Source organism: Zonotrichia leucophrys, chromosome 1 (assembly GCF_028769735.1).
Source record: "Zonotrichia leucophrys gambelii isolate GWCS_2022_RI chromosome 1, RI_Zleu_2.0, whole genome shotgun sequence".
NCBI lineage: Eukaryota > Metazoa > Chordata > Aves > Passeriformes > Passerellidae > Zonotrichia > Zonotrichia leucophrys.
In genome coordinates this window covers 39,770,569-39,796,517 of record NC_088169.1, presented here as the reverse complement: position 1 = coordinate 39,796,517, position 25,949 = coordinate 39,770,569, and the positions used below count along the sequence as shown (strand labels likewise).

The 25,949-nt window shown below is 37.3% G+C and overlaps 1 protein-coding gene across 3 annotated transcripts in view; it reads left to right on the top strand.

Moving 5' to 3' along the window:
• The window catches only part of PCCA (propionyl-CoA carboxylase subunit alpha), a 299,270-nt gene that overhangs the window by 115,884 nt on the left and 157,437 nt on the right, over positions 1 to 25,949 (top strand). For all 3 annotated transcript variants that reach the window (XM_064712168.1, XM_064712163.1, XM_064712177.1), the window contains 3 exons: positions 5,448 to 5,550; positions 10,640 to 10,734; positions 16,931 to 17,081. In XM_064712168.1, the coding sequence (XP_064568238.1) occupies positions 5,448 to 5,550; positions 10,640 to 10,734; positions 16,931 to 17,081 (349 nt within the window). The remainder of the gene's footprint in view (positions 1 to 5,447; positions 5,551 to 10,639; positions 10,735 to 16,930; positions 17,082 to 25,949) is intronic.

Sequence of the window (25,949 nt, the reverse complement as noted above, 5' to 3'; positions counted from 1 at the left end):
CCTTACAAAATATCATCCATTAATTTGAATAAAAAACCAACCTTTACAACTGCTGTTAGTCCAATGTTAGACTGTAAATAACATTTTGCTGTATGCCTTTCAGAATGCTGATTCATTAATTTCTCTGTTAGGTAGAGTATTTATTGGCCCTGATTCACAAACATTAATGCATGCCATTAGTTCTGTTAAAGTTGATGAGTCTGATCATTCATACGTGGGAACACATATGGTGTTACCAGAATGTGCTCTAATAAATTGCATACTTCTGTGTTTAAAGCATTTGTATCAGCAAACTATTGTACTTTTGTCTGTTTTGAAACAACACACGTTTCATCACACAGATGTTTTCATGTCTCTTATTGGTTGTCTGATTGTCTGAATCCTGAACATTGCATGATGCTCTGTTGTTGACTCAGAATTTTACAATCCTTTCTCTGCTGATGTTCTGGCAGCAAGGGAGCCTGATTTCAACTCCATGTGCTGGTGATCTTACAAAAACATCTATTTTCTGATTTTTCTAAGCTTGTAATGAAAAGCTTATTTGATCCAAAATAACCGGAATGGTTTCCTTTCTGCATGGATGGAGCAGCACATGTACTGGTGTAAACTCAAACTACAACTGAATTTTTCATTAGTTTAATTTAGCCACCTGCAAGACTTCCCTGTTGTTTTTCTGTCCCCTGTTAAATTTTTTTGTCAAAACCTAAAAATTGGATGAAGGAATAATGAATGTCTAGCAGTTAAATTTTAGATTTAAAGAAAACATGATGGGTTTATTTGTACCATGCTCTATGTAGTCCATTTGTATTCAAATCTAAATAGGAAAGTAATGTTTTGTGCATTAGAATGAAGATCTAGAATAACCTTCTTTCTTAAAAGGATACTTTGTTTCTACTGCTTTAGAATCCAAAATTACTGCCTTGATCTTGTGCAGGCAGCAGTTCATCTGTTGGACTTGAAAGGAAGGAGTTATTTCTTGTTTAGTTCAGAAAGAATCAAGGGAGCTTGATTAAAGTAACTGTTTTAAAATAAAAGTGGATGTTTTAAAATAAAAGATCTAAAGTCATGATTGCTAACTTATTTTGGCGAAAGGCTGGGGTTATGGAAACCACAGCCAGTGCCCAACCACCCTCTGGGTAAAGATTCTCCTTGTTTGAAACATACTTTTGGATTTTCAGGCTAGTTGAAAATCTTTCTTGTTTCAACTGGCATTGTGTACAATAAGGAGCCTTAAATTAATGTGTGGCATGATGGTGAAAATAGCCACTGGAAGTGGAAAAGACTGATCTGAGGAACTTAATTACTGCTGTTACAGAATTGTTCTCTGTGGTAACTTACTGCTTCATCTTTCATGTCCCTTGTATATGCCAAACGATGACAATTGTTTTAGGTCCTCTATTATTATCTATATAATAATATATAATATTATATGTTATTAATATAATAATTATTTTTACTGCTATAGCTAAGATTTCTGTTAATTTTCAGCTAGTATTTCTAAAAGAAATACTGGTACAGTTTTGTCAATGTTGCAATTTGTTTTTTGAAACAGCTCTTCACATGCCTCTTCACTGTGGAAGTCTGCAGTGTTGACCCCCTCTCTGGGTAGGGCTGCTGTTGTGTTTTTTAAGATCTGAGTCCCTCCCAGTCCTCAATTTTATTGCTTTTTTCCTAATTTTGGTGAAGTTCTAGAGATGAATTTTGTGTACAGTTCAAGCCACTGACCCACATCTGAAATTAAAATAGCCCTATGTTCACTTTAATGTAATCCCTAGCTAGATTTCTTGGTTTGGAGAAGCGTAATTTAGCATGCCTTTTCTTCACCTAATAGATGCCCACTTGAAATTATATTGAAAATCAAGGGCAGATTTCTGAAAAGCAGTTTACCTTAAGCTCAGGTTGGTAGATTTTTTTTTTCTTTAGCCCAAGAAAGTTCTGTCATGCTCTGTATCTAAACCTATTTTTAACTGAGTCATTGATCATCCCAACTCTGGTCTTGCATGTGAAGAGCCTCTGTGGTTGCACCCCAGCAAACCTGATCTGAAAATGCTTTCCAGGCACAGGCAATGTGAAGTTCATGATGCAGGACAGCAGAGCATGACCAGGGCAGGTGTCTGATATATGCACCTCCTCTGTATCATTCCCTCTTTGTGCAGAAACTGAAGGCCTCTTGCTTCCAGTATGCTCATAGCAATTGTACATCTAACTAAACCTTTAGGCTTAATGGCTCCAAGAGGTGGCCTGGCAGCTCTGAAAAGGAATTAAATGCAAGATTCTGTCTTTTCCAAAGAACAGATTGAAATTTTCTGGCAGAGGTTGTGATGGGTCTTTGATGTGAAGGCACGCACTTGCTTGTAAGTTGAGTGTCAGAGGTCATCATGCGGGAGCTATTGGCCCATGTTTTAAACTCTGTGGATTTGCAGATAGAAATTAGTGTCTTTAGCTAGCAGCTTCAGCTGCAGACATGATAACCTCCAAGTTGGAATTTTGTACTAAATTATTTTTTTAAGAGTTGCCTTTGAAAGTTTTGGAGCTTTGTGTTAGCAATTCCCCCCTATTGTCTTGCCTTCTGTAACTTTTCCTAGATATTGAAGTCTTGCATGCTTAGTGGGTATCTGTTTTGAAAGTTTTTACCGAGGCAGCTTCCAGCAGCGGATGTTTAGAGAAATGATTTTGTTTTTTAACATGTAATAATAGGAAAATGTAAATTTTCCTGTTTCTGAAATTCTTTCTTCGTGCTTATGCCAATTTTATGAATGAAAATCAAACATCTGCTCTCAGATTCCAAGAACGCCTTATAATTTCTGTTCTGTGGTCTTGTGAATGGAAAGAGGAGTGGGACTGGAAGATATTAATGTGGAATAATAATTAGCAAAATGATTCTGAATCCTCCACCTCCTAAAGCAGAGGGTATATGAAGTGTGTGGTCTAAGAAGACAATGCTTTTTAAAACTCAACATTATTACCTATTACAAGCCTCTGCATTAACTTTATTATCTTCCCAAAGCATTGCATTTGGCATTTCAAAGTACTGTGCAAAAACAGGAGTGTATGGGCTTGACATCTTTGGTCTGTCCTGCATCCTATGTGCTGCTCAGGTAAGGGGAAGGAGTCTGTTGGATGAGTAAACAACAGTGTTTCCTAAAACCCTATTTTTTAAAAAAACCCCTCATTCACATATTCATGCCATCTACATGTGTAAAATGCTGTGACTAGGTAATTTTAGTTGTTTTTTTTTTTTTTTTTAGTTTGGAGTTCAGCTGAAGCAATCTATATTGGTTCTATGTGTGAAGTCAACAACATTAGAGTATCTGTTGGCTACTTCTCAGGGTTTTAAAGGGCTGCTACTATATTAATGGCTATCAAACATCTATTTTTTAATTAGATGGCCCTTCTAATGCTGGCCTTGACAAGAAAAAGAAAATGTTCTTTTACTATTTCCTGATTTTGAAAACTGAAATTTTACATAATGAGTACAGACTTTTTTTAGTGTCTGACTGCCTTGAAATAAAATTGTTTTAATTAAAGCAGCACTGCTGATTTCAGAGCTGGAGGCAGAAAGTTGGCGTGGCTGTTTCACTTGAGACAACCACAGGAAGGCTTGTGGCAACATCAGTAATGCTTTTGTACAGCTTAAACTGCAGTGTGAGTAAATGTACTGTAGGGAGAGAGGTGAACCTTAAAGACATCCTGTTTTTCCTCTTTATAATTGTGCATGTTTGAAGGGATCTAGAGACAGCATCTCATCCAGCTTCATCCTCTGAATAACATCAGCTCTCAGTTTAAATGGATTGCTTAGAGCTCTGCCTGATTGGTCTTGCACTGAGATTACACAGCCTTCCTAAAAAGCCTGCTCTGCTGCTTCTTTTAAATTTTTTTCCTCACATCTATTTGGAATTAATTTTTGTCACTGGCCAATTACAACTGCACAGTTTCGTAAGCTAGAACAAGGTCAGAGTAACTGAGATATTAATTCCTATTATATGTAATTTAAAAAGATTTGCAGATGTATGGATGAGATGATTAGGCACCTGTCTTTTTTTAACAAGTATTGCAGTTTAGATTTCTAATTAGCACACTTCCTTCAGTGAAAGAAAAAGTCAATTGTGAATAATTATGCATAAAACTATGTGACACAAAAATGTTTACAAAACAAAACAGAGCCTTTGGTATAGGAGTTAAAATAGCTGTAAATCACTTTCAATAAGAAACACTATGTATGGCTGTTTGTTATGGCACTTTTTTTTTTTTGACAGATCAGGTAGTGCACAGAATCCCTACTTTTGATGTCCCTTTTTTCTCTTTACTAGGTAATTCAATGTGTTGAAGTTAAGTATGACTTTAGGAAAGTTGTACATTAGGTATAATCTCTCAAAATTACAACATGTATTATCCCACAATGTTGAAAAAAGTATGAAGATGTACTTTTATATATACACATTTCTCTACTGTAAATTTACCTATTTTGCAAATCTATGGTCTGGGTTAACTACAGCCAAGATATGGAAAGCATGAAAACTTCAATTCAGTTGTGCTGTAGCTCTTATTCTGGGCACAGATGTCAGGGATGCTGTTTCAGTAGTCAGTCACACAGAAACTTGACCAAGCTTTCCATATGTATCAACATGGATGGCACTAATGTGTGACTTACAGAGCTTGTAGAAAATTTCAGTGAAGCCTTTGGGTCCCTGCATTATGATCTTTCTCACCCTGAGAAAGCTGTTGATAAACTTGTTTGTCAGAGCTTATGGCTCAAGGAGTATTCTTTCTGCTATTAAAAAAAATTAATAAATAAAGTAGCTTGCAATATTTATTTTGTTTAACTACATGTGTAAGAGAAGAAACAGAGGGAAGCATACAGAATGCTCTGTATAACTCTCACTTATATTTTAAGGCAGGGAAAAACTATTAATACAACTGGTGTGTTCTTTGAGGTCAAATATTGCATCTTTAGGTTGTGTTCTGTGCTGGAATTTGCAATGTCTGAAATATTGTTTTTGCAGTTCTTTAATGCAGAATTAACCAACTTCTGCTGTTCTTGAATGTTGAGAGGGCTGTGTGCTGGAAGTAATGGTGAACTTCACGTTTACTACTGTATAGCAAGTACTTGGTAATCACAGGGTCTTAAAATTCAATTACTTTATTGGTTTTGTGGAAGAAAATGAATACATAGTTGTAGTAAATGTTCAGGCTTTTTAAACACACTGAAATTTTTTGTGCTTTGAGAATGTTTTGGTTCTATTTGTGGTTGGTTGGGGGTTTTTTTGACTTGGCAAAAAAAGCGTGAAAAAAAGGATTGATTACAGAATCAATTGCAAATGATATGACTTAGTTTTTGGATGTGTGTTGATTAGTGAAGATTGATTGTTTACTGAAATCAGTAAGTGTTCTTGTGTGCTTCAGGACTTCTTAAATACAGATTATTCTTTTTCTTTTCATTATTTAAGGGAAGGTTTTAGGTTTTCGTCTCAAGAAGCTGCTTCAAGTTTTGGTGATGATCGCTTACTGATAGAAAAGTTCATTGATAACCCTCGTCACATAGAAATCCAGGTTTGTACTATTATTATTGCTACTAGTAATTATTGTGTATTTATTTAATGAGATTTGAACTCATAAATAAATCAAAGTTCAAAATGTTTCAAACACTCCACTAAAAAAGGCCTAGAGTCTTGTGTTTTCCGGTGTCTTGGGTCATTGCTCAAACTACATGGCTATCATGTACAATACAGCCTTCCTGTTTTTATTCCCTAGCCTTTCTTTAGCAGGAAGACTGTGAACTGTGCTCAGTTTGTTGGGGGAGAAAAAAATGTCCTAGGCATCTGTCCTGAAGGCTGGAGGTTTGAACTCTGGATCCTGTTGGAGTGCTTGAGTGCAGCAGAGGATGTAGGAGTTCAAGAACTGCCTAATGATGCTTAACGATTTTTTGCCAGGTCTAGGTGGTTTTGTCAGTATTTTGGAGTTCTGTTCTGAAGTATCTAATTCTACTTGGCAACTCAGGAGGAGAATTTGTGTCCCATTTTGGGCAATTTCTGGTTCACAATCAGGTGTATTCTCTTCAACTTCTGCATTATTTCCATTTCTGTCATTTATTGGATTTAGATTTAAGTCTGCTGATGCAGAACAAAAGTTGTTTCTTTTAGGCACTTGTTCACAAAATTATGATTTCAAAATTTGTGATGTTTGATCTTATGTAGGTAGCTGGATTGTGTTTGTCAATAGCCTTGAGGTATTTCCTGACAAGAAATCTATGTGGAGCGTATTAATTTCCTCAACAGAAATTTTATTTTTTACACAGTAATTTCATTTACTTTTGTGTGAAATCTAAACCCTTTCTGTGTTGTGGCACATGGTAGTTGGTCTTTTTTTTTTAATAGTGAGAGCCTGAAGTAGCTCAATAACTGAGTGAAACAACAACAGTAAACTTGATAGTATGGAATGATTTCTAAGAGAGAAATATTAAACATTTTTTATTCTGCTGGATATGTGCCCACAGCCTCACGCTTCCTATGGGGCTAACTTGCAGATCATAGAATTTTAGTTTGGGTTGGAAGGAACTTTGAAAAGCCATCCAATCCAACCCCTTGCAACGAGCAGGGACATCTTAAACTAGATCAGGCTGCCCAGAGTCCTGTCCAACCTGATCTTGAATGCTTCTGGGGATGGGTCATCTGCCACCTCTCTGGGTAACCTGTTCTGTTGTTTCACCACTCCCATAATGAAAGATTTCTCCCTTATATCTAGTCTAAATCTATTGTTTTGGAGTTTAAAGTCATTACCCCTTTTCCTGTCACTATAGGCCCTGTCTCCATCTTTCAGCCTCATCTAAGTACTGAAAAGCTGCAGTTAGATCTCCCCAGAGCCTTGTTTTTTACCAGGCTACCCCAAATCTCTCAGCCCTTCCTTACAGCAGAGGTGTTCAGTCCCTCTGATAATTTTTGTGGCTCTACTCTGGACCTGTCCCAACAGGCCCATGTCTTTCCTGTACTGAGGGCTCCAGAGCTGGATGTTGTGCTCCTGGTATGGTCTCAGCAGAGAGGAGTAGAAGGGAAGGAGGAAGAGTGAAATGAAGAAATGTGTCTGTAAACAGTCTAACAGCAAAATGAAGAAACGGTGTAAAAATGAAACCTTATTCTCTATTGAAAAGTCATGGAAAGGTACAGAGTGAACTCAGCTTCAGCATTGATTTAGGGTTCAAAGAGGTCAGATTGCTAGAGCATCTTTCTCTTTTCTCTTGCCATGGCTAATCATTTTTGGCTATATATGTCTTTTTTTTTTGTCTGTGCGGATCAGTGCACCTTAGAGGTCTCTTTCAGTTCTTGCAGATTTGGGAGATTCAGCAAGTTCCTACTGATTCTTCAATGAGAAAAGTTAGATGAGATTCGTTCCGCCATACTTCTATGAGTTTGGGGCAGTATTTACATTGTCTTGATTCCTTTGGGTTTAATAAAGGGTTAACCCAAAAAATTAAGTAGTGCTTTATTTAGGAACAGATGAATAAGTTCAATAAAATGGCTTTGCTATTAATAATTTATAGTGTTATTTATAAGGGGTATACAGTGAATGTTGTTTTCCTTATACAAGCACTTTGATGGTACCTTTTAACAATATCATAGCATATCATTTTAACTTCATGTTCTAATCAGCTTTAGGACGTTGACCTTGGTTCATTTTCAAACTGCTGAATATACAAACAATTTGAGACCAGATGCCAAATATTTATTAATTTAGCAGTGACTTTTAAATAGAACTTTTTTTAGCTTTCTTATATTTCTCCAAAGCACTGGTACTTAAAATTGTTAAATAAAAAGTTTCCTGTGTCTAGCTATAAAACAATCACTTTGTAAAACATGAGAAAAGACTAAAACAATTAACAGGAAAATAGAGTCCAAATACACTTTATGCTTGAACTGATTTGAAGTCTTGTTCTCCTGAAGTATCTGATAAAAAGCTTAAAGTAAGAGTACATGGAATGTCTACTACTTGGCCAGACAACAGTCCTACAACTGGAAACAGAATTTAGCTGAATCATGTAGGGGGGATTCCACTACATAATATTTAATTAATTTTATTATTACAAATGCATGTAGATGTACATAGCATATACTGATGTCCTAACCATCTAATCCTGAAAAATGGACGTTTTCTCTTATGAATGTTTAGATAATAGAAACAAAAGCTGTAGCTGGGACATGCATTTTTAGTGAAATGTGTACTGGATCTCACGACATGTCAGAGATTATGATTTTGGAATGCTGCAAATGTCTTCTGAAATACAATTGTTTTATGGCTAGTTTCTTTTACTGGGAACAGTGGACACAGAATAAAAATAAAAGCCTAATGCTGGATGTTGTTGGCTTATTCTATTTGTAATTACTTTCTCATAGTAAATGTTCATGCATGTCTTTTTTTTCCCCATTAACTAACAATAGAAAAACATTTCTTTTAAGATCCAGTTGATGAAATTTAGTAGGATATGAGAAAAGTCATGAAGTGGAAGAAAAATTACTGCTTGGATTGAAAAAATGTATTATCCTCTTCTGAAAAATAGAGAGAGAGGAGAGAAGCACAATGACGAGTTTTTATTGTAATTTTCCAATTTTTTTGGTTTGTTTTACTGAGACAGAATTCTGTGGAAAGTTGTAGGCTTTCTAACAGTGAAGCAGAAGTGCTCAACAGGAATCATTCTGCTTACAGGACAGTGATTTTTCCATCAAGTACCATGCTAAGCTCTAGAGGTACTGCTTTAATACTAAAATAACCCCCACAAAAAATCAGTCCAAAAATCTTTGTACCTTCCAAACAATTTCTTGTAGGGCCCCATGAGTTTGTAGAGCTCCACTCATCTGGATTGGATGGGTGAGCACTTAGGTAGGAAGCACCGACTTTCCCTTTCCCTTTCCCTTTCCCTTTCCCTTTCCCTTTCCCTTTCCCTTTCCCTTTCCCTTTCCCTTTCCCTTTCCCTTTCCCTTTCCCTTTCCCTTTCCCTTTCCCTTTCCCTTTCCCTTTCCCTTTCCCTTTCCCTTTCCCTTTCCCTTTCCCTTTCCCTTTCCCTTTCCCTTTCCCTTTCCCTTTCCCTTTCCCTGCTTTTCTTTGTGTTGAGTCCCTTGCTAGGGAATTAGCAGTTGGCTGGAGCATCCTGGTGCTACTGCTGCTGCTAAACCTCCCTCTGGACAGGAAAGAGGGCTCTGGCAAGTGCTGTAGTTTAGAAAATCCTAAAACTGTCAGTCTTCTAGGCTCCTTTTTCCACTAGAAAGCTCCATAAATTGGTGAGAGCACAACAGAATTTTTGAGGAGGGAAAACATCTGATCTTACAGGGCACAGAGCACCCTGGATCTGATGCTGCACAGTGCACCTAAGTTTTCTTCATGAGTTCACTGCCTCGTTTTCAGTCACATCTACCCAGATTTTTCACGCCTTAGCAACCATTGGTGTCATAGATGCAGGAATTCATCTTGCCTTGTGCCATACTTGCTCTGTGGTGCTAAAAGGAATAATAAATAATACAGATTCGTTGTCACAAATGTGAGTAGATATGGTTGAGTTCACACAGTTTGAGGAAGATTGTATCCTTGTTTTATCTTGTCAGTTTTCAGTGTAGGACCGAGCTATTAAAGAATGAAGCATGAATATTGGCATGGGTTCCCGCAGATCAGAGCAGGAAGATAGATGGAAAAAAAATGAGTTAAAAGAAAAATTTTATAAGGAAGAAAGGGAGCAGGTGTGGTCTGTATTAAAAGAAATTGTTCTAAGAATAAGTGTAGAGTTATCGTCATAAGATGGGAAGAAGTCTACTTGAATCTTTAGATCTAGTATTTGTTATTGGAAATGGCTGCATCATACCATCAATTTCATAAAGGGACAGAGTTCCTTTTCTTACTTTCCCCTCTAGTTTGAAGTTGAAGAATCAATTAAGAGTTCTGCTATCCTCAACTTGTGGGCTTTTTTCTAGCATGTAATTTATGTAGTTGGATCTAGATAGTTGATTTTTTTACCTCTTCCATGAACTGAAGCTGCAGCCAAGAACTGTAGTTACTGATTTTTTGAAAAAAGTCTTGAAACTACTGCTTTTATTTCCTTTGAAAGTATTAAGGGAGGTGCAAATTTTGTTCTCCTTAATGAAGGATAGCAAAGTTTCTGAAATTTTTTTTCTTCATTAAAGACAGGACATTGTGGTTTGCCTACTAAGAAAGCTCCATTAGACATTTTTTTCTGAAAGCTTTTGTGTGTAATTCAGGACCAAAATTTGGCAACCTTTGAGATTTTTTTGTCAATGCAATATTTTGCTTTTGTGTAATTTTGTAATGCAGTGCAATTTAAAATGTTTGAAAATGTAGTTTTAATCTTATTTCAGCCTTTTGTAAGAAGATCCCTATTATTCAGAAATAAAATTTTGAAGTGAGAGGGTGTTTTGCTATGTACAGATTCTCCATAGAGGCTTTAGAATAGTCCTTCTCAAAATTTGAAGGAATGTTCAATTAGTATACCACATATAATTAATTTCCTACATGAGCTTTTCTCCCCCAAGCTTTATTTTTAGATTGGGAAAAAACTCCAAACTCTAAATACTGCAGAACAGTATTATGCCAAAAGACCATATGCTTACATCTGTTTGTTAATAGCAGTGTGTTATTGTTTCAGGTTTTGGCAGATAAACATGGCAATGCCTTGTGGTTGAATGAAAGAGAATGCTCCATTCAAAGGAGAAACCAGAAGGTTGTGGAGGAGGCACCAAGGTGTGTATACTGGATTCTTGATGTGGCTTCATAGTAACTGAAAGCACTTTTGAAAGCCTGCTGGTTCTATTTATTGTACAAACACAGGGAATTTTTATTCTATTAAAAAGCACAAAGAAAATAAATGTTTGTTACAGTCGTTTGACCATACTGCAATTTTGGTGTTGTTCTTGAGGGTATTTTGATTTTGCTTTACAGTGTCTTTCTGTAAGAAAATTAGTGTGGTGTAGTTAATTTTTAAAATGATAATGTATAAAATGGATTTGGATCTTACCAATCTGCTGTAGGTGGTATGGTTTTGTGTATACTTTGTCAAGTAAAATATGAAATAAGTATGAATTTTACCACAGATACAGGTATTTGACTGTTAGAGTAATTGTGTAGAGGCCACATAATACTGTACATTTCCATTTTAATTGGAATATGAAGTACAAAATACTCTGCATCACTTTTAGTACCGTTCGTGGTAGTGAACTAGAGATGTAGGTGTTTAATAACTCAAAAGTGCAAAATTGTTTTAATCTTACTGGTTTAATGTGAAGCTGAAATTCCTTGCTGCTATGCAAGAAATGGCCTTGCTGTGTTTTCTGTTGCATAGCAGTCATCAGGGAATAAGTGTATAAAAAGGGCAGCAAGAAATTCTGATTTCAGAAAGGCAGACACAGGTATACGACTGCTTGTGGGAATTACTGGTGTAATATGTTCAGCAGCTGGAATGGGTTTGCCATATTTTTTTATAACACAGAACTATGTGATGCAACAGTTTGGGATGTGAGTAAAAGCACATCATCCAAATGACATTTCTTTAGAGGCTCCTTATTAGTTAATGTTGAATCATAATTGCAGGACTGCCACTGTTTGGTCTATATTTTAAATAAAAGAACAAAGTTCAAGTCTGAAGATACAAATCCACTTACAAATGCTTCCTGCTAGTGCTTGTGGATTTCTTGGAACCTTATGCTGCTTATGTCTAAAGATCTCACTGTGTTGTTGTGGAAAGTGAATACTTCAGGTCCTGATATAATGCAAATGCACATGTATGTGTACCCAAGCACTTAAATGAGTATATGTAAAGCAAGGCCTGCTCTTCCTTCCTGCTCCTTCTCCCTGCCTGTGGTCAGTTAAAGTGGTGTGATGCATCTTTCTCTTGCCAGCCAGAGTGTTTTCTTTCTTCAGAAATGCCAACATTTTAACTTTCTTGGGCTTCTCTGTTGGAGTTGCCAGTAAGTTGTCTCATCCCCTCTTATGACCCTACAAGAGTGTGGGCAAGTTAATAACTTCCAAAATTCGGCATGAAAACTTTTCTTCCTTTTTTTGTTGAATGTTTTAAACTCTGCCAGACTTCTGCTGGCAGATTTGGAAGAGTTACCTGCCTTGTAGCCACTTGCACTTGGCTGCAGAGTCCATTAATTTTCAAAGGGTTACAAGACTTGCAGATAAGCAGAGCACTAACTTCTGTGAGACACCAGAGAGATCCTAAAATGTCAAGTTAACCCTTCCTGTAAATGCTGTTTCAGTTTGATAACTTAAGGCCTCCTTGACACACCTATTCTGGTATGGCTGGATGTACGAAATAGACTGTTCTCGTTTCTCCTGTTTTAAATGGCAGCTGCTATTAAGGACTCAGAGATAGGTCAAACCTTTTTATTTTCTTTCACGAGGCCTGGGAGATAGGGATGTTAGGGACAAAAATTTTTTTTTTTTGTCTTTTGGACAATTTAGGCCTTTTGACATTTGCCCTCTCTCATGCCTTTTTTGATTTACTCTATTATGATGGCATTTTCCTAAGTGTCTAAGTTAGGAGACTGAGTGCCTTTTGGCTTTAGGAGTAACCCATGATTTTCTTAAATCTAAGTCTGCAGCTGCTGAACTTATCCATATGGGATCATTGTGTTTGTATTTCTAGTTCTCCTAGGGAAGTTTAGCCTTATGTTTAAAACAAACAAACAACAAACTAAACGCCCCCTTTTGAGGAGAGAAATCCATTTAGTTCATACACTGAGGTTACAATATTCAAGGGACCCCTGGTGTTCACGGTGGTCAATCCACCAGATTCAAATAGGAGACAAAAACTTTGCTTGTACCATTTTCACATGGTGAGTTTCACATGAGTTGTTGTTCCCTCTGTTTTGGGAACCACAGACAATAAGATACATCCAACCATCTCCAGCTTTTTAGTTTGTGCTTGGCAAAGTTAGTGGTGCACAAAGCTTCCAGTGATGTACCATAATTTTATCTGCTTCTACTTTCACATGTTTTTGGATATGATGTTGTCTTCTCATTTCACAGAGGCTAATACTTAGAGATGAGTGACATGAGTGGCATTTAATAGTCCTAGTGTTGTTTCTTAGTTGAGGTTTTTGTTCTTCAACTGTCCAAATTCTTCCCTGTTCATTTTCACAGACAGTTGCCGTGAGACACTGTACTTTGGCAAGAAAAAATACAAAGGTGTGGCTGTATTTTCCTGTCTGCTGGAGTGATTAATAAGAGATTGTTTCCCATGTGGAAAGACAAGGCCTATGAGTTTATCAGCAAAACCATGGATCCTTTGGGATTAATCAAAATTAAATGCACAAGAGTATTAACTGAAATCCTACTCAATAATTGGAGTAGTAACTCAGAGGAGTGCTCTAAAACTTTATTTGCTGAGCACGTGTCCTATCTAACAATTTCTGAACCTGTTAAAAGCTTCTTAAAGCACTGCAAATTTGTCTCACTACGTGTGAAACGAAAGGTACTCGGTTCATTTGAATGAATGTATGTAGGCAGGAACTTAGCAGAAAGGTGCATTATTGAATTAGACTCTACAAGTTCTCCTTAGAATTGTTATGCATATATGTGTGTCAGACTCTACATTTCTTCTCATTGTTTAGAAATCCTTGAAGTATTTTGGGTTGAGAGAAATGTGAACCTGTTCTGTTGGTGACTGTATGTGTGATTCATGGGTGGGCACCATTTAGATGTAGGGGCAGAACTGTGTACTCTAATTCTTTAGCCTATTTTATGCCCATGGTCTGGTAGTACATAGTGAACATCTCAAAGGGTAATGCTTTCTGTAGATGAGTAATTTTTTTAAACAAGCAATATCCTTGAAGCAGGGAAGCTGACCTTGACATTTAGAAAATTGAGGTTCACCACAGCAGTGTGGTGGAATCTTCAAAGGGCAAGTGTTACTGATCACTTATTTATTTTTTTGTCAAAACTGAGCAGTAAATTTCCACTGATGGTGTAACTGTATTTTTCAAAATCTCAGCTCTGTCTGTGAGTGAAGGTGATAGGGATATTTTGGGAAACCTTATCTGATGAACTAGAAGTGGAGAGATAACATCTTGCCCATGTGGGTCATTTCCCTGGCTGTAGAGACAAAGTGACAAACCAATTGTATTCCCTTTGATTAACTTTACAATAACTTGATGAAGGTCTTATGAATAAAGTGTCATGTCTGATTTATTTTTTCTTTTTGATGCTTTTATTTTGTGAATACTTTTTAATTTTTTGTGTTAACTTTTGTTCTGCCATAGGAGCTGTTTGGTCTAAAGAAAAACAGGTGTATGTGTGAGAAAAAGATTTGAAGTCAGGTTTAAATGCTATGTTTTCAAGTGATGCATAATTAGACTGGAGAAGAGTTTTCTTGGTTATCAAAAGTGCATTGTTAAAAAGGGGAGAAACAATGTGTTTGAAAGATAAAGCAGTAGAGGGGAATATGAAAACTTTGGTTAATTAACCAAGCCAATGGTAGGGATGATCCAGTCATTTCAGAGTGTAAAGCTTAACTGTATGGCAGAGATCAAGTTTAGCAATGTGACACCTGTGTTCCATTCTCTGCCTGCAGCAGGAGGTGAACAGTGAGATCTCAGACCTACATTTAAAAAGTACAGGGAAGACACCACTGTAATGAAGGGGAGCTACTCTTACATCTATATGAGAAGTAGTAATGGTTATTCTAGAAATAGACTATGAAGCTGATATTGAGAATGTTTTGTTCTTCATAAGCCATTAATTGACCTTTCATCATCAAAGCCCTGCAGAAATTACTGAATTATAGAATGTTGATTTCATGTAATGTATTATCCTCTTACTGTATCAAAATAAAAAATATTATTAAACTATTTTCCATTTACCAGTGCCTGTTCTTGTGACACAGTTTTTGTGTCTTCTGATCTTCACTTTCATCTCATGTAGGATCTCATACAGCTTTTTGAATGAGACTTGACTTCCTTTTCATGTTGGTCTCATTGTTTGCCAAGAAAGAAACTTTTTGCTGAAATCTGAAAATGCCTGCCTTATGGTCTATTAGAATGTGCCTGTGTGGGCACTGGAAGGACAGAGATGTGAAGTAGCATTTTTCCAGTGAAAAAAAATTATTCCACTGTCTCCTCCTTTGCCTAGATATTTGCTCACTTCTTGTGTCATGTCAAATATGGTTTGTGGCAGAAGTCTCTAGCTCTTCTGTGGGTTCAGTGAAAGACTCCACAGTAAGTGCTGGAGGATAAGTCCTGGCCCAGCACTGGCTTCTGTCTGAGAGCAGTCTGGGGCTCCAGATGGACCTTCACTGGGCTTGAGGCCACTTTAGGTGAGGGCCCCTGATTGCTCCTTTGCAGAATAAGGGCCCACTGTTCAAGCCACCTCGAGAAATATGTAACACTTGGTGGTTTTGTTTTACAGAGTAACTTAGAGGCAAAGTAGAAGTGACGGTCTGTTTATTCCCTTGCAAAAGTACTTTACAAATTACAGCTGAGTTATGTACCTAATGTGAGTCAAAACAGAAATATAAATAGTAAGTGTATTTACAAGCATATGTAAGATGAATAGCGACATGTTCTTTCATTGAAAAATCAGTGTGTCAGGTTGAGGGGCAACTGGTTTCAAGGCTTTGGCGGAATACCACAGAAATACATATCTATCTGTCTGTCTGTCTATCTATCCATCTGTCTATCTAATCTGCATAGGTTAATCTAAATCTGAATTTATGGTACAGAAGAGAGTAACAAGTAAAATGTGTTGCTTCCAGAAAGACTTCAGAGTCTTTTGATTCACTGGCCCAGTGCAAGTTGTGGAATGCTCTCCTAGAATGAGGGCCCTTGGCATTTGGGCAGTGTTCACAGTGGCTCCCAAGGTGGTAGCTGAGCTGCTCTTTGGGTGCCCTTGAGTGTGTCCAAGATTTGTGGAAAAGAATGTATTGCAATTAATGTGGATAATAAGTATGTCTTCTAAGGTTGCTGTCCAGGTTTAGAGCAAATTTGGGGAAGAATCCCCCCAAAGGAGCTCCGGTGGGAAAAGCAGATCCAATCGGCCCCTCCCCCCAACTGGTCCGGGAGGAAAGAAAAATACCTCCTTGGAGAAAGGTGGAAAAAACCCCTGTTTATTAAACAATAAGACCAAAACAGTATCAAAACAATGAGACCCCTTGCCACTCTAAAAGAGATGACAAACTGAGAAAACCCCGGGTTCAAGCAGCAGCTCACTCAGTCTCTGATCAGTCTCTCAGTGCTGGAATTGTCGCAGGCCAGGGCCGGCCCAGTGGGCCACAGCTGCAGCTGCCGGTGCTCTCCTGGGTGTTCAGTCCAGAGCAGTTCCAAGAGGTCCAAAGAAAAGGGAAAAAAACAGTCCAGGGAACTTCTTTGCCTCAGCTAGCTAACACTAACTAAAAAGCAAAAGAAGAGCTCTCTGTCCTGCTGTCTGTCCGCAGACAACACAGTCAGGAGCAGGAATGTGGAGGAGTGAGTGCAGTGTCTGAAAACAAACTGCGCGCTTCTTCTCTCTCCCCCTTCACTCTCTGTAACACTCTTAAAGGTACAAAACTTATTATTATTCAACATAAACAGAATGAGACGATTGGGGATAAAAGCATCATATAGTCAACCCAGGACAGTTGCATTGCTTTGTATGTCCTTTTTTCATTTAATTTGCATTATTTTAGCTCTCACTGTTTAAAGAGTGTTGTGTTATTTTATATTTTAGAGAATGTGGTTATTAATCCTGAATTTCCTATACGCTAGCAGTAATTGTGAAGCATGCAGTGTATCCATTTAGGGACAATATAAGTGTGAAGACATACATTTGACAGTCTTTACATGTTTTCATAACTTTAATAATGGTGCTGTCCTCTTTTGACCATAGTTTAAACAGAAAAGCAAATGATACAATAATTATTGTTTTTTAACAAAAAAAAAAAGTAATTGTTTCTACATTGCAGCACTTTTCTAGACCCTGAAACTCGAAAAGCAATGGGAGAACAAGCAGTAGCTCTTGCCAAAGCAGTAAAGTATTCCTCTGCTGGAACAGTAGAATTCCTTGTAGACTCCAGTAAGAATTTCTACTTCTTGGAAATGAATACTAGACTTCAGGTAAGAAAAACAACTCTTCAGATTCAGAAAAGTGTTATTTAAATAAACAGACCATTACCTTCTCCCATGTTTAAAGGTCTGTTCCCACAAAGATTTAAACATAAGTATCTTGATGTGCGTGAGCACTTCCCACTGAACTTAAAAGATCTACTTACTGAAAAGATCTACTCACATAAACCTGCCTATGCAAGACTTTGCAGCAGTGAGCCCTTGCACAGCACTCAAGTAAATGTTCAGAGCTTTTTCTCTTTGTTACACTTGACCTAAAGACCTTGCTAAAGGTCACTGCTAAGTGCCACTGTGAATTCACAGTAAGTGGCTAGCCACTGTGCTCTGAGATTTTCCTGAAGCCTACTGGTCTCTGAAGTTTCTTTCTTATTTTTTATACTTTAGTGATCACTTGCTGAGTTTCTCTAGGAGTGTGATTGAAACAATATGTGTATATGAGCACTAAGCAATCTGCATATGATTGAAATTGTGACTTGAATGCAACTGTGTGAAAAGCATCCTGACAAGGTGAAGGAATTTTGTGGCAATTCATGTAGTCAGTTCTAATGTGCACTGCAAGTGAAGAGATGATCCCCTCTACCACTTTTTTCACTGCTTGATGGATTTCTGGTCATAAGCTAAGAAAGCAAGTATATAACTTGAAGTCTGGATATCATTCTTGAATACCAGAAGTGTTCAACTTGTGAGTCCATTCTGTTGCCTTTGTCCTCCTTTTCTCGCTTTGTTAAATAACACCAGAAAGACTGAAATGTGGAATCAAGCACCAGTTTGATAAGCTTCCCATTCTGTTTTAGCTGCATTTCATTAGGGTTATGTCCTGTGTGCTGCTTGTACATGATAGAACATACATGAGATCCTCTGACATCTTTGCATGACCTTATGTAACAACTGGGTAAATTTATGATTAGGTAAGTTTATGCTTTGGGTAAAGAAATTAAAGAGTGTTTGGGGAGTGTTATGATCTTCTGTGCCAAGGGAAGACTGCTGGTAAATTTTTTTTTGCCTTGAAGGGCAGCAGTGGTTTTGGAATTAGCCATGACAGTCACTTCACATGCCTTTGCTAGGCACTATCAGGTCCGCCTTAGATTCAGTGAGAGGGAGTGGTCATTAATGGCAATGTATAGTTCATTAAAATATTATGAATAATTCTTTCACTTTGGTCATATTTTTTACACTTTCCCCCATCTTGTAGTTTTTGAGCCAATGTTTCTTTGGTGACTCCACATTCTTGTTTACATAGAAGAAAATTAATTTATGCTTTTCTGCATAATCCACTAGAACTTCAAAACCATTTCCTTGCTGTAGTATTATTGAACATGAGTTCCTAAATGGGATTTGTGATGGAATATCCTTGGGCTCCTTTTTGTGGGCTGTTTTTAAGACATTCTTTGCCGTTTTGCAGTGTATTCACCATGCAATATCCACTGGTATGTGTTTATAGTCCCAAATTTCTAAGGTCTCCAGATAGACAGGAAGAAAGCTTTCACAGTCCCGTGTTTAACGACTTTGTACTCCTTTTGAAATATAGCCTAAGCAGTTTGACAATCCCCTGTAATAGCAAACTCATTCTTTCCAACTCTTAAAGCAATTTACTCATGTTAAATTAGAGTACTTGTTTTGATATTCTCTACCTCTTCTATCCTGTCTTTGTATTGTCTCTGATTAGCATTTTAGCTTGAGTCTGGGGTAACAATTGTCTCTGATTTTTCCCCAGTCTTACCCAACTGATCTCTCGTTTCTCCCAAGTCTCAAGATTTACTTTCTGTTCAGCTAACAGTTACGCAACTAATGTTGTCCTTGCTCCCTACTGTTAAGAGCCAAACCTAGAAACTTTACTGGAGCTTGTCCAGCTTTAACTTCAGGACCAGGATAGTCTCCAGATGTTCCTGTATTGCTTCAGTCTTTTTTTTTCCTTTTGCATCTCCTAACTGTGATCAGTGTCTAACAGATTCACTTGCCTTGTTCTTGCTGAACACTCCACAGCTGGAAGAGCTTTCCAAAATGATAGGTGTCTGATCCATAAATGAGCCTCTTAAGATATTTGTCAGCGTGCATTAGACACAGTTACCTGTCACCATCATCAGAGCATTTCTACTAAATTATGCATTTTGTGTCTGTTTTAATGTTTCAGCAATCTCTGATCAGATCACTGTCGCATTTTTAGTTTAGATACAGACTTCAGAATATACTTGCTAACTAAACTGTGTCCAGTATTTTGCACTGCATGTTGATATCTCCCCTCCCTCCCTCTGGTGTATCTTTTGGATGCCTTTCAGTCTTTCTGGTAAATTATTTTGCAGTAATCAGAGTTGTATTGTTATTTTGCTGGTTTTTTGGAGACTCTTTGGGAATATACCTTTTCTGTTGTATAGTTACACAAAAGAAGTGCAAATAGCACCTTGAAGGAAGTTGATATTTTATTTAGGTTTTGTTTTAAGTCTTGCTGCAATACTATACAAGATTGGGAAGCAAAAGAAAATTGGTGAATCAGCTCCATTGTGTCTTTTGTATGCTACACAAATTTGTTACAGATGTTTTACTGCCTCTAAGTGATTCAGCTAGGATGGCTTATTATTTGCTGTTGGCAATGTTCTTTTGTTCTATTTGCTTTTCTTCCATCTTTGAGACTAGCTGGTAAGCATGAGACATAAGATGGAGGATTGTATGATTGCATAGTAAAACTAATTCCTACTTTCTACAAGAGGACATAAGAGATGTCTGCCCTAGAAGCTAGCAGAGAACTTCTGGGCACTTTTGCAGTGACCACTGTTAAATAAGGCAGACCAGATGTTAAATATCTGATTCTTTATAGCTGCTCATAGTGTGGTGTGTTTTCTGTTGCCTAGTTGTCATCAGCCTAATCAAGGGCAGTCCTGGTCCAGAACAACTTATCAAGAGCTTTGCAATCAATACAAAGCTATCAATATTGCAATCAATACAAAGTTTGACCCCTTAGACTGATAGCCTTTCTGGCTTCCAAGTTATGTTAAAATCTAAGGTACTTCAGAAGTGCTGGTTTTCACCAGAAAAGTTTCTTCTTTTCTTCACTGGAAGAAAAGGTGTTGTTTCTCTTGGACTTTATATGAAGGAAGTCTGTGGTCTGTACTTAAAAATATCTGTTAATACATTTATGTGTGGTATAGCTAAGCCTCATACATGTGAAACAGTGACGGCAAAGGGAAAATTTCCCATATTTTAGATGTTTGTAGTACCTTGAAATGAGAAACCTCTCTTGTTGGCTAGAGAAACAGAGAAATGTACAATGAGTGATGTGAATCGAGCATTTACAATCAATACAATTGGTATGTTTGTGTCTCAGGCCTGTTCCCAACCTTCTGCCTCCCTCATGAGTTGTGAGATTTAAATAACATGTGAGTACTCCCTTCCTCCTCAAAATGTAACTGAATTTGCTTAATGTAATTGAAAAGATAGTATGTGTAGATTGGAGTTGAGAAATATGGTAATTTCAATTGGTTTTCTCTTCATGTGTCAGTTTGAGTATTTTTGTCACAACTTTTTAGGAAATAAAAATTAATTTTTTAGAACAATCTCATGTGTTTGTGAGAGATTTGCTAAGAGCAAATGGCATACATATGTTTTTAGTTTACAGTTAGTTGTCAAAAGAATATTTTATGTAAATTTTTTTAAAGTAACTTGATTCGAAGGCATAAAGTAAGGTAAGTAACCTTCCACAGACCTGCAAAACATTACCCAGCGCTAAGACTTTTGTTTATCACTTTCTGGGTTTTCATCAGATTTTACTGACCTTTGGAAAATTATGTATTCCAGAGAGTTGTCTTTTTGCAAAATTGGCTATGACTAGTGTAAGACATGGGAAGAATTTTTACATGCAACATGTCTTCCCTTCTTGCGTTTGTCCACCCATGAAAATATAAAAAGCATGGTAGGAAAATGTCTAAAAGTAGGTAGAAATACTGTTGCAGATGCTTTGGTGCTCCACTGCTTATAAACTCCTGGTTCCAACAGCCTCTTAATTGTATTTCTATTCTTTGCTCATCACCAATCGGCACCTGCTACATGTTTGCTTAGTGAAGGATATTAGTGCTGGAAAATATTGTAGCGGCACTATATGTAGCAGTAAGAACAAAATACAAATACCAAAGTGATGAGCTGAGTCCAGATTGCCACCTAAAGCCACAGAGAAGTGGTGATTTTGGTATCTATAGCAGAGCCATGGGATGGCAAGCTTTGATCTTGCTGTCTTGGTTGTGCAGAGCTGCCTGGAGGATGATTTATGATAGGTGGGCAGGAGAATGGGAGCACAGAAACAGTCGGTCAGGAGTTAGAGGAGTAGATTTCTGTGAAGTCAGAATGGTGGGATTTCAAAGTAAATCTGTACTGTTTCTGCTGTTTGCCAAGACTTCATATTTCTTAATACTGGATTCTTGGTTTACTGTGACAACACTTTGCTTCAGTCATTTTAAATAGACTGACGAACAGTGTCAGATGGTAAGGACTTTCAATCGCTGCTAACCTGGGCTGAATTTGAACTACTGACCTAAAGGTGAAAGGTCTCTTATCCCATTACCAATCTGCTAAGCCCACCAGAATCCATTCTGCACACAGTTTATACCAGCTGTTCATGGCCATTTTTAGAACTGAAAGGTGATTTTACTGCCAAACAACACTTCTTCACACAAGAGGGTCAGCCGACAACAGTTAACCAAATTTTTGCCACATTCTTGCCTCCTAATGCAACTTCCATTATGTATCTACTGGTTGTCTGCTTTTCAGGCTTCCCAAAAGAACTACAGAAAAGCATTGCTAATTGTTGTTGACAGAAGAGAACAACATTGTTTGTGTAAGTCATTGAATCTGAAAGATGCCATTAACAGTGCTGCCAAGGCATGGAATGATATCTTAGAGACGACATTCCCATGTAACGCTCATAAAATACTATTAAAAAACGTAGAGAAAGAGGAGACTACTTAATAAGTAGAGAAACAAAAGGTCATTCTTCAAAGGGTACTTTGAAGAATGTTAGTTAGTTCTTCTTAGTTTCTTTGCTTTGGTGAAGTTGATGTAAAGTAAACCAAAGAATAGCTGTGGTGTGACCGGAGCCATCCTGAATGAAGTGTTCTGAGAAGGCTTTAATACTACAGCTAAATACAGTAAAAACAGGAATTAGATCTTTAGGAAAGAAAGTATTGGTTTTGTGGATACTAGTTTCTTTATTTTCTTACATGGCGCATGTAGTGGGATGGAAATTGTGTAGAGTTACTAAATTTTGAGAAATGTTTTTTCAAGTGCAGGATGTTAATTGAGAAAGTTATGTTGAAATTATGAGCTAATTGACTTGTTGACCTAAAGTGTGTGCTGTTTGTCTGAAACACAGAAAAGATTCAGAATTCATAGGCCACATAAGATGTGTCTGTCCCATACAATGTAGAAACAAATCCTTGCAAAAGGTGTCAATGATTATTGGAATATTACTTCCTATGAGGAAGTAAATTAAATACCTTTTCAAAGTTATATGCTACCATTAAAAACCTAGTTTTTACTGAATGTCTGTGCATTAGTTTTTATTTCTACATCCTACTTGGGAAACAATAAAAGAAGTCTACCTGAACATCGTAGCTGATGGAAATTTTAGTAGTACTGATTGCCTTCAGTTTTCAGTTGTATCTAATATGTCACAAAGCAAACAGCAAGTGTTGTTATGTAGGATGCCTGTAGTTACCCAGTTATGTATTCCTGCTTTCCTTTCATTCTGTATATTAGTCCAACCATTGTCTGTTTTTCAGTAGCCTTTATGAAAAGCTGTTTTTTTGCTGTGTGCTCCCAAACCCCATGTACATTGAACTATTTTGCAGAAAGATGTGACCCCAGTGTGCTCCTGCTCATAGTAGTCAGGAAGCTTGCATGCCTGAAGAGCAGAACATGTGTGCGCTTCTGTTGCTGTTCAGTTCTCCGAAATAGAAACCAGGCTTACTGAAATACAGGGACTTGAGAAGCATCTGTAAGTTGGTGAGTTTGGGTCAGTTGATACTGGATTTAGCTGCAGCAGCAAAGCCTGTGGGACTCCAGGTGAATCACATTTCCTGGAAACTGAGGTGTATGTTGAAAGTTAGTTTTGAGATTATTTATCTGAATGTAAAGGGGTATATGACACCAGCTAGGGACTTACAGTAGTAGGGGTGACATAGGCTGTAGTTTTAAGTCTACTGAAATTTAGATTTTCTTGGCTGATGTGCCGTGCTTGAATGTTCCAGCTGGTGTGTGAGTAACTTGATGCCTTATACACGCAGGGACAAGAGCAGTCTGTGAGTGTCCAGAAGTGTTTGCTGTTAGATCTGAGTACCTTGATAGTCTTGAGAAAAATGTGTCCCAGAATTATTCCCCTGAATATAAGGGGAACAGTCATCACTAATTTAATTCTCAGCTCCTACTGTCCATAAAAACTGCATGACTGTTTTTGTAGCTCTGGATGAACCCCACTATGGTAAAGCTTTAAAACCACTGGCAGTCACAGAACAAGAGGAAAATTAGGAGCCTTTCCATACTCTTCTGGTGATGGATGCTAATTGGCCTGTGATGTTGGTAGGTTCCCCAACTCTTATATACCTGCTTTACTATCTATAAACTGGGACCTAATTATTAATTTCTGACAGGCTTTGCCACTAGTTTCTCTTGCTGTATAAATGGGAAGGGGTTAGTGAAGCAAAAACACTTGCAATGCTCATGGGAAATCTGGTTGCTGTAATGTCTTAAGAGCAGTAGATCCAGTATGAAGGGGAAGCACTTTCCCTTTACTCTGTGTAGCTATTGCTGGTCATAGCAGGTATAGCTTTGTGGACTTGAAAGCAGGAATATAAGTGGCATATTACAGAGACTTAAGACTTTTTAAAGGAGGTGTATATTGTTCTTAAGTGCATTGAAATGATGACTTGTTATCAACTGGTTATGAGCAGACTTGGTATAAGTAAAGGAACTGATAATAAAGGTGTTACTTTTGGCTGATTGAGAGTTTTTGCTGATCAATTTTTTCTGCCTGTCCTGTTGAGAATAAGGTACAGCTGTCTTGATACAGCTATGCTCTGTAGAATGCTTACTGCAGACATGTCTGGTTTTGCCCTTTTTGTTGAAGTCAGCAGTAATGTGTGAATGTAGCTACTGTTGTATAACCATACCAACACTGGCTCTTCGAAGGCTGGGCTTCACTGGCAACATCTTGCATCAGTCGACTGCAAAACTGAGTATGGCCTAAAGCTAAAGGAGTTGATCAGTTCAGTGAGATTCAGCTCCATTTGTGAGCAAACTTGCCTTCATCTTGTCAGAAATGTAGTACTTGACTTAGTCTCCATATGCTGGCAAGTAAAGTCTGTTGATGGAGAGGGGAGATAGCATAAGTAGAAGAGAAGGAAATACAACGGGCAGGCGGAATAAAGACAGCACCTGAAGTAAAAAGTGGAAAAGAGGGAAGTAATTGAAGTCTGACTTATAAGAGTGATTTTTACAACAGATACAATTACTTTAGGCAATTATTAGTTATAGTTGTTGTAGAGATTTCAAGATTAAAGTTCTTTTCTACTGTATTTCATCTGATAGTCTTAAGAAATATCAAAATGCATTCAAATGTATTTGGTACCCCAAATTAATGCTATGATTGGAATTGTCTGTTATGCCTAAATAGTAGTAGTTGAAGCAGAGTCCTAAAATAAAGTAGGACTTCTCCCCACCCCAAAAAAACCCTCAACATTTTTTCCTATACGTATTTGCTGAATGCTGCTTTGTGTGGAGACACAAAGGGAGTATTTTGAAGAAACAGAAGAAAATATTGACCAAGTCAAAGATCTGTATTGAAGAATGGATTAAATAAATGTTTGTGAGACTTAAGAAGCAAACAACAAAAATATTTTTCTTTTCAGAGACATTCCATCTTATTTTGATCATCAACAATAAAACTGAAAACAACAATGAAGCTATTGAATCTGGAATGCCAATTGCTGTCCAAGAAAAATGGCAGTATAACTAAATAATGCAAATGCCTTTGGAAAAAGAAAAAGTATTTTAATTACCTGGAATGTTAGAATTCCAAACATGTTCCCAGCTCAAAGGTAATCTTTTAAAACTTAAATTCCAAAGTAGTCCAAATATGAATGTGTGATAAGTAACTTTCTATTAAAACTTAGGGAGTTTCTATTAAAACTTCAAGTCTTAATAGAAACTTCAAGTCTTAATAGAAATTGAATTGCTTCAATTTAACACTGCAGGACAGACACTGAGATGTTTCATAGATTCCCAAAATACTGTTATTAAGCTTGACATGCTGGAAAGTATCATGTGTTAGGTAGAATCAAGATTGAGTCCCAAAGGTACATCCTTAAACTGTATAATCAGATTCCCATTTCAATGTCACTTTTGTCCTTCAAAGAATAGGTGCTTGTTTCAGTGATGATTTGTCATTAAAATTATGTCAAAATGTCTTAAAATGTTGTTGAAACTCTAAACAAACTCACAGCACACACAGGGCTAATTATGGATGCCATCTGTTTATTTTTACAAAGCGTTTTTTCTTAAAGACCAAAGCATCTACTTGTTCTGGTAAGCCACAATGTTGTTATAATGACTGAATGTTTTCCTTAATACTGTATACTTAAAGGAAGAAGGACAAGTGGTTTGGTCAGTGACCTTTTCCTGTGTCAGAAAAGGTACATAGTGTGACATCTCACCACAAGCAGTTGCAAAGTGCGTTTTCTTGAGGTATTTTTCCGCTTGGAGCACAAACATTTTATAACAAAAATGGCAGTTCTGTCATGGTTTCTGGTGGTATAGCTGTTTCTGTGGGAAGAACGTGCTTTTAGCATGCCTGCCTTTAACTCGATTAGTGTGGTGGCG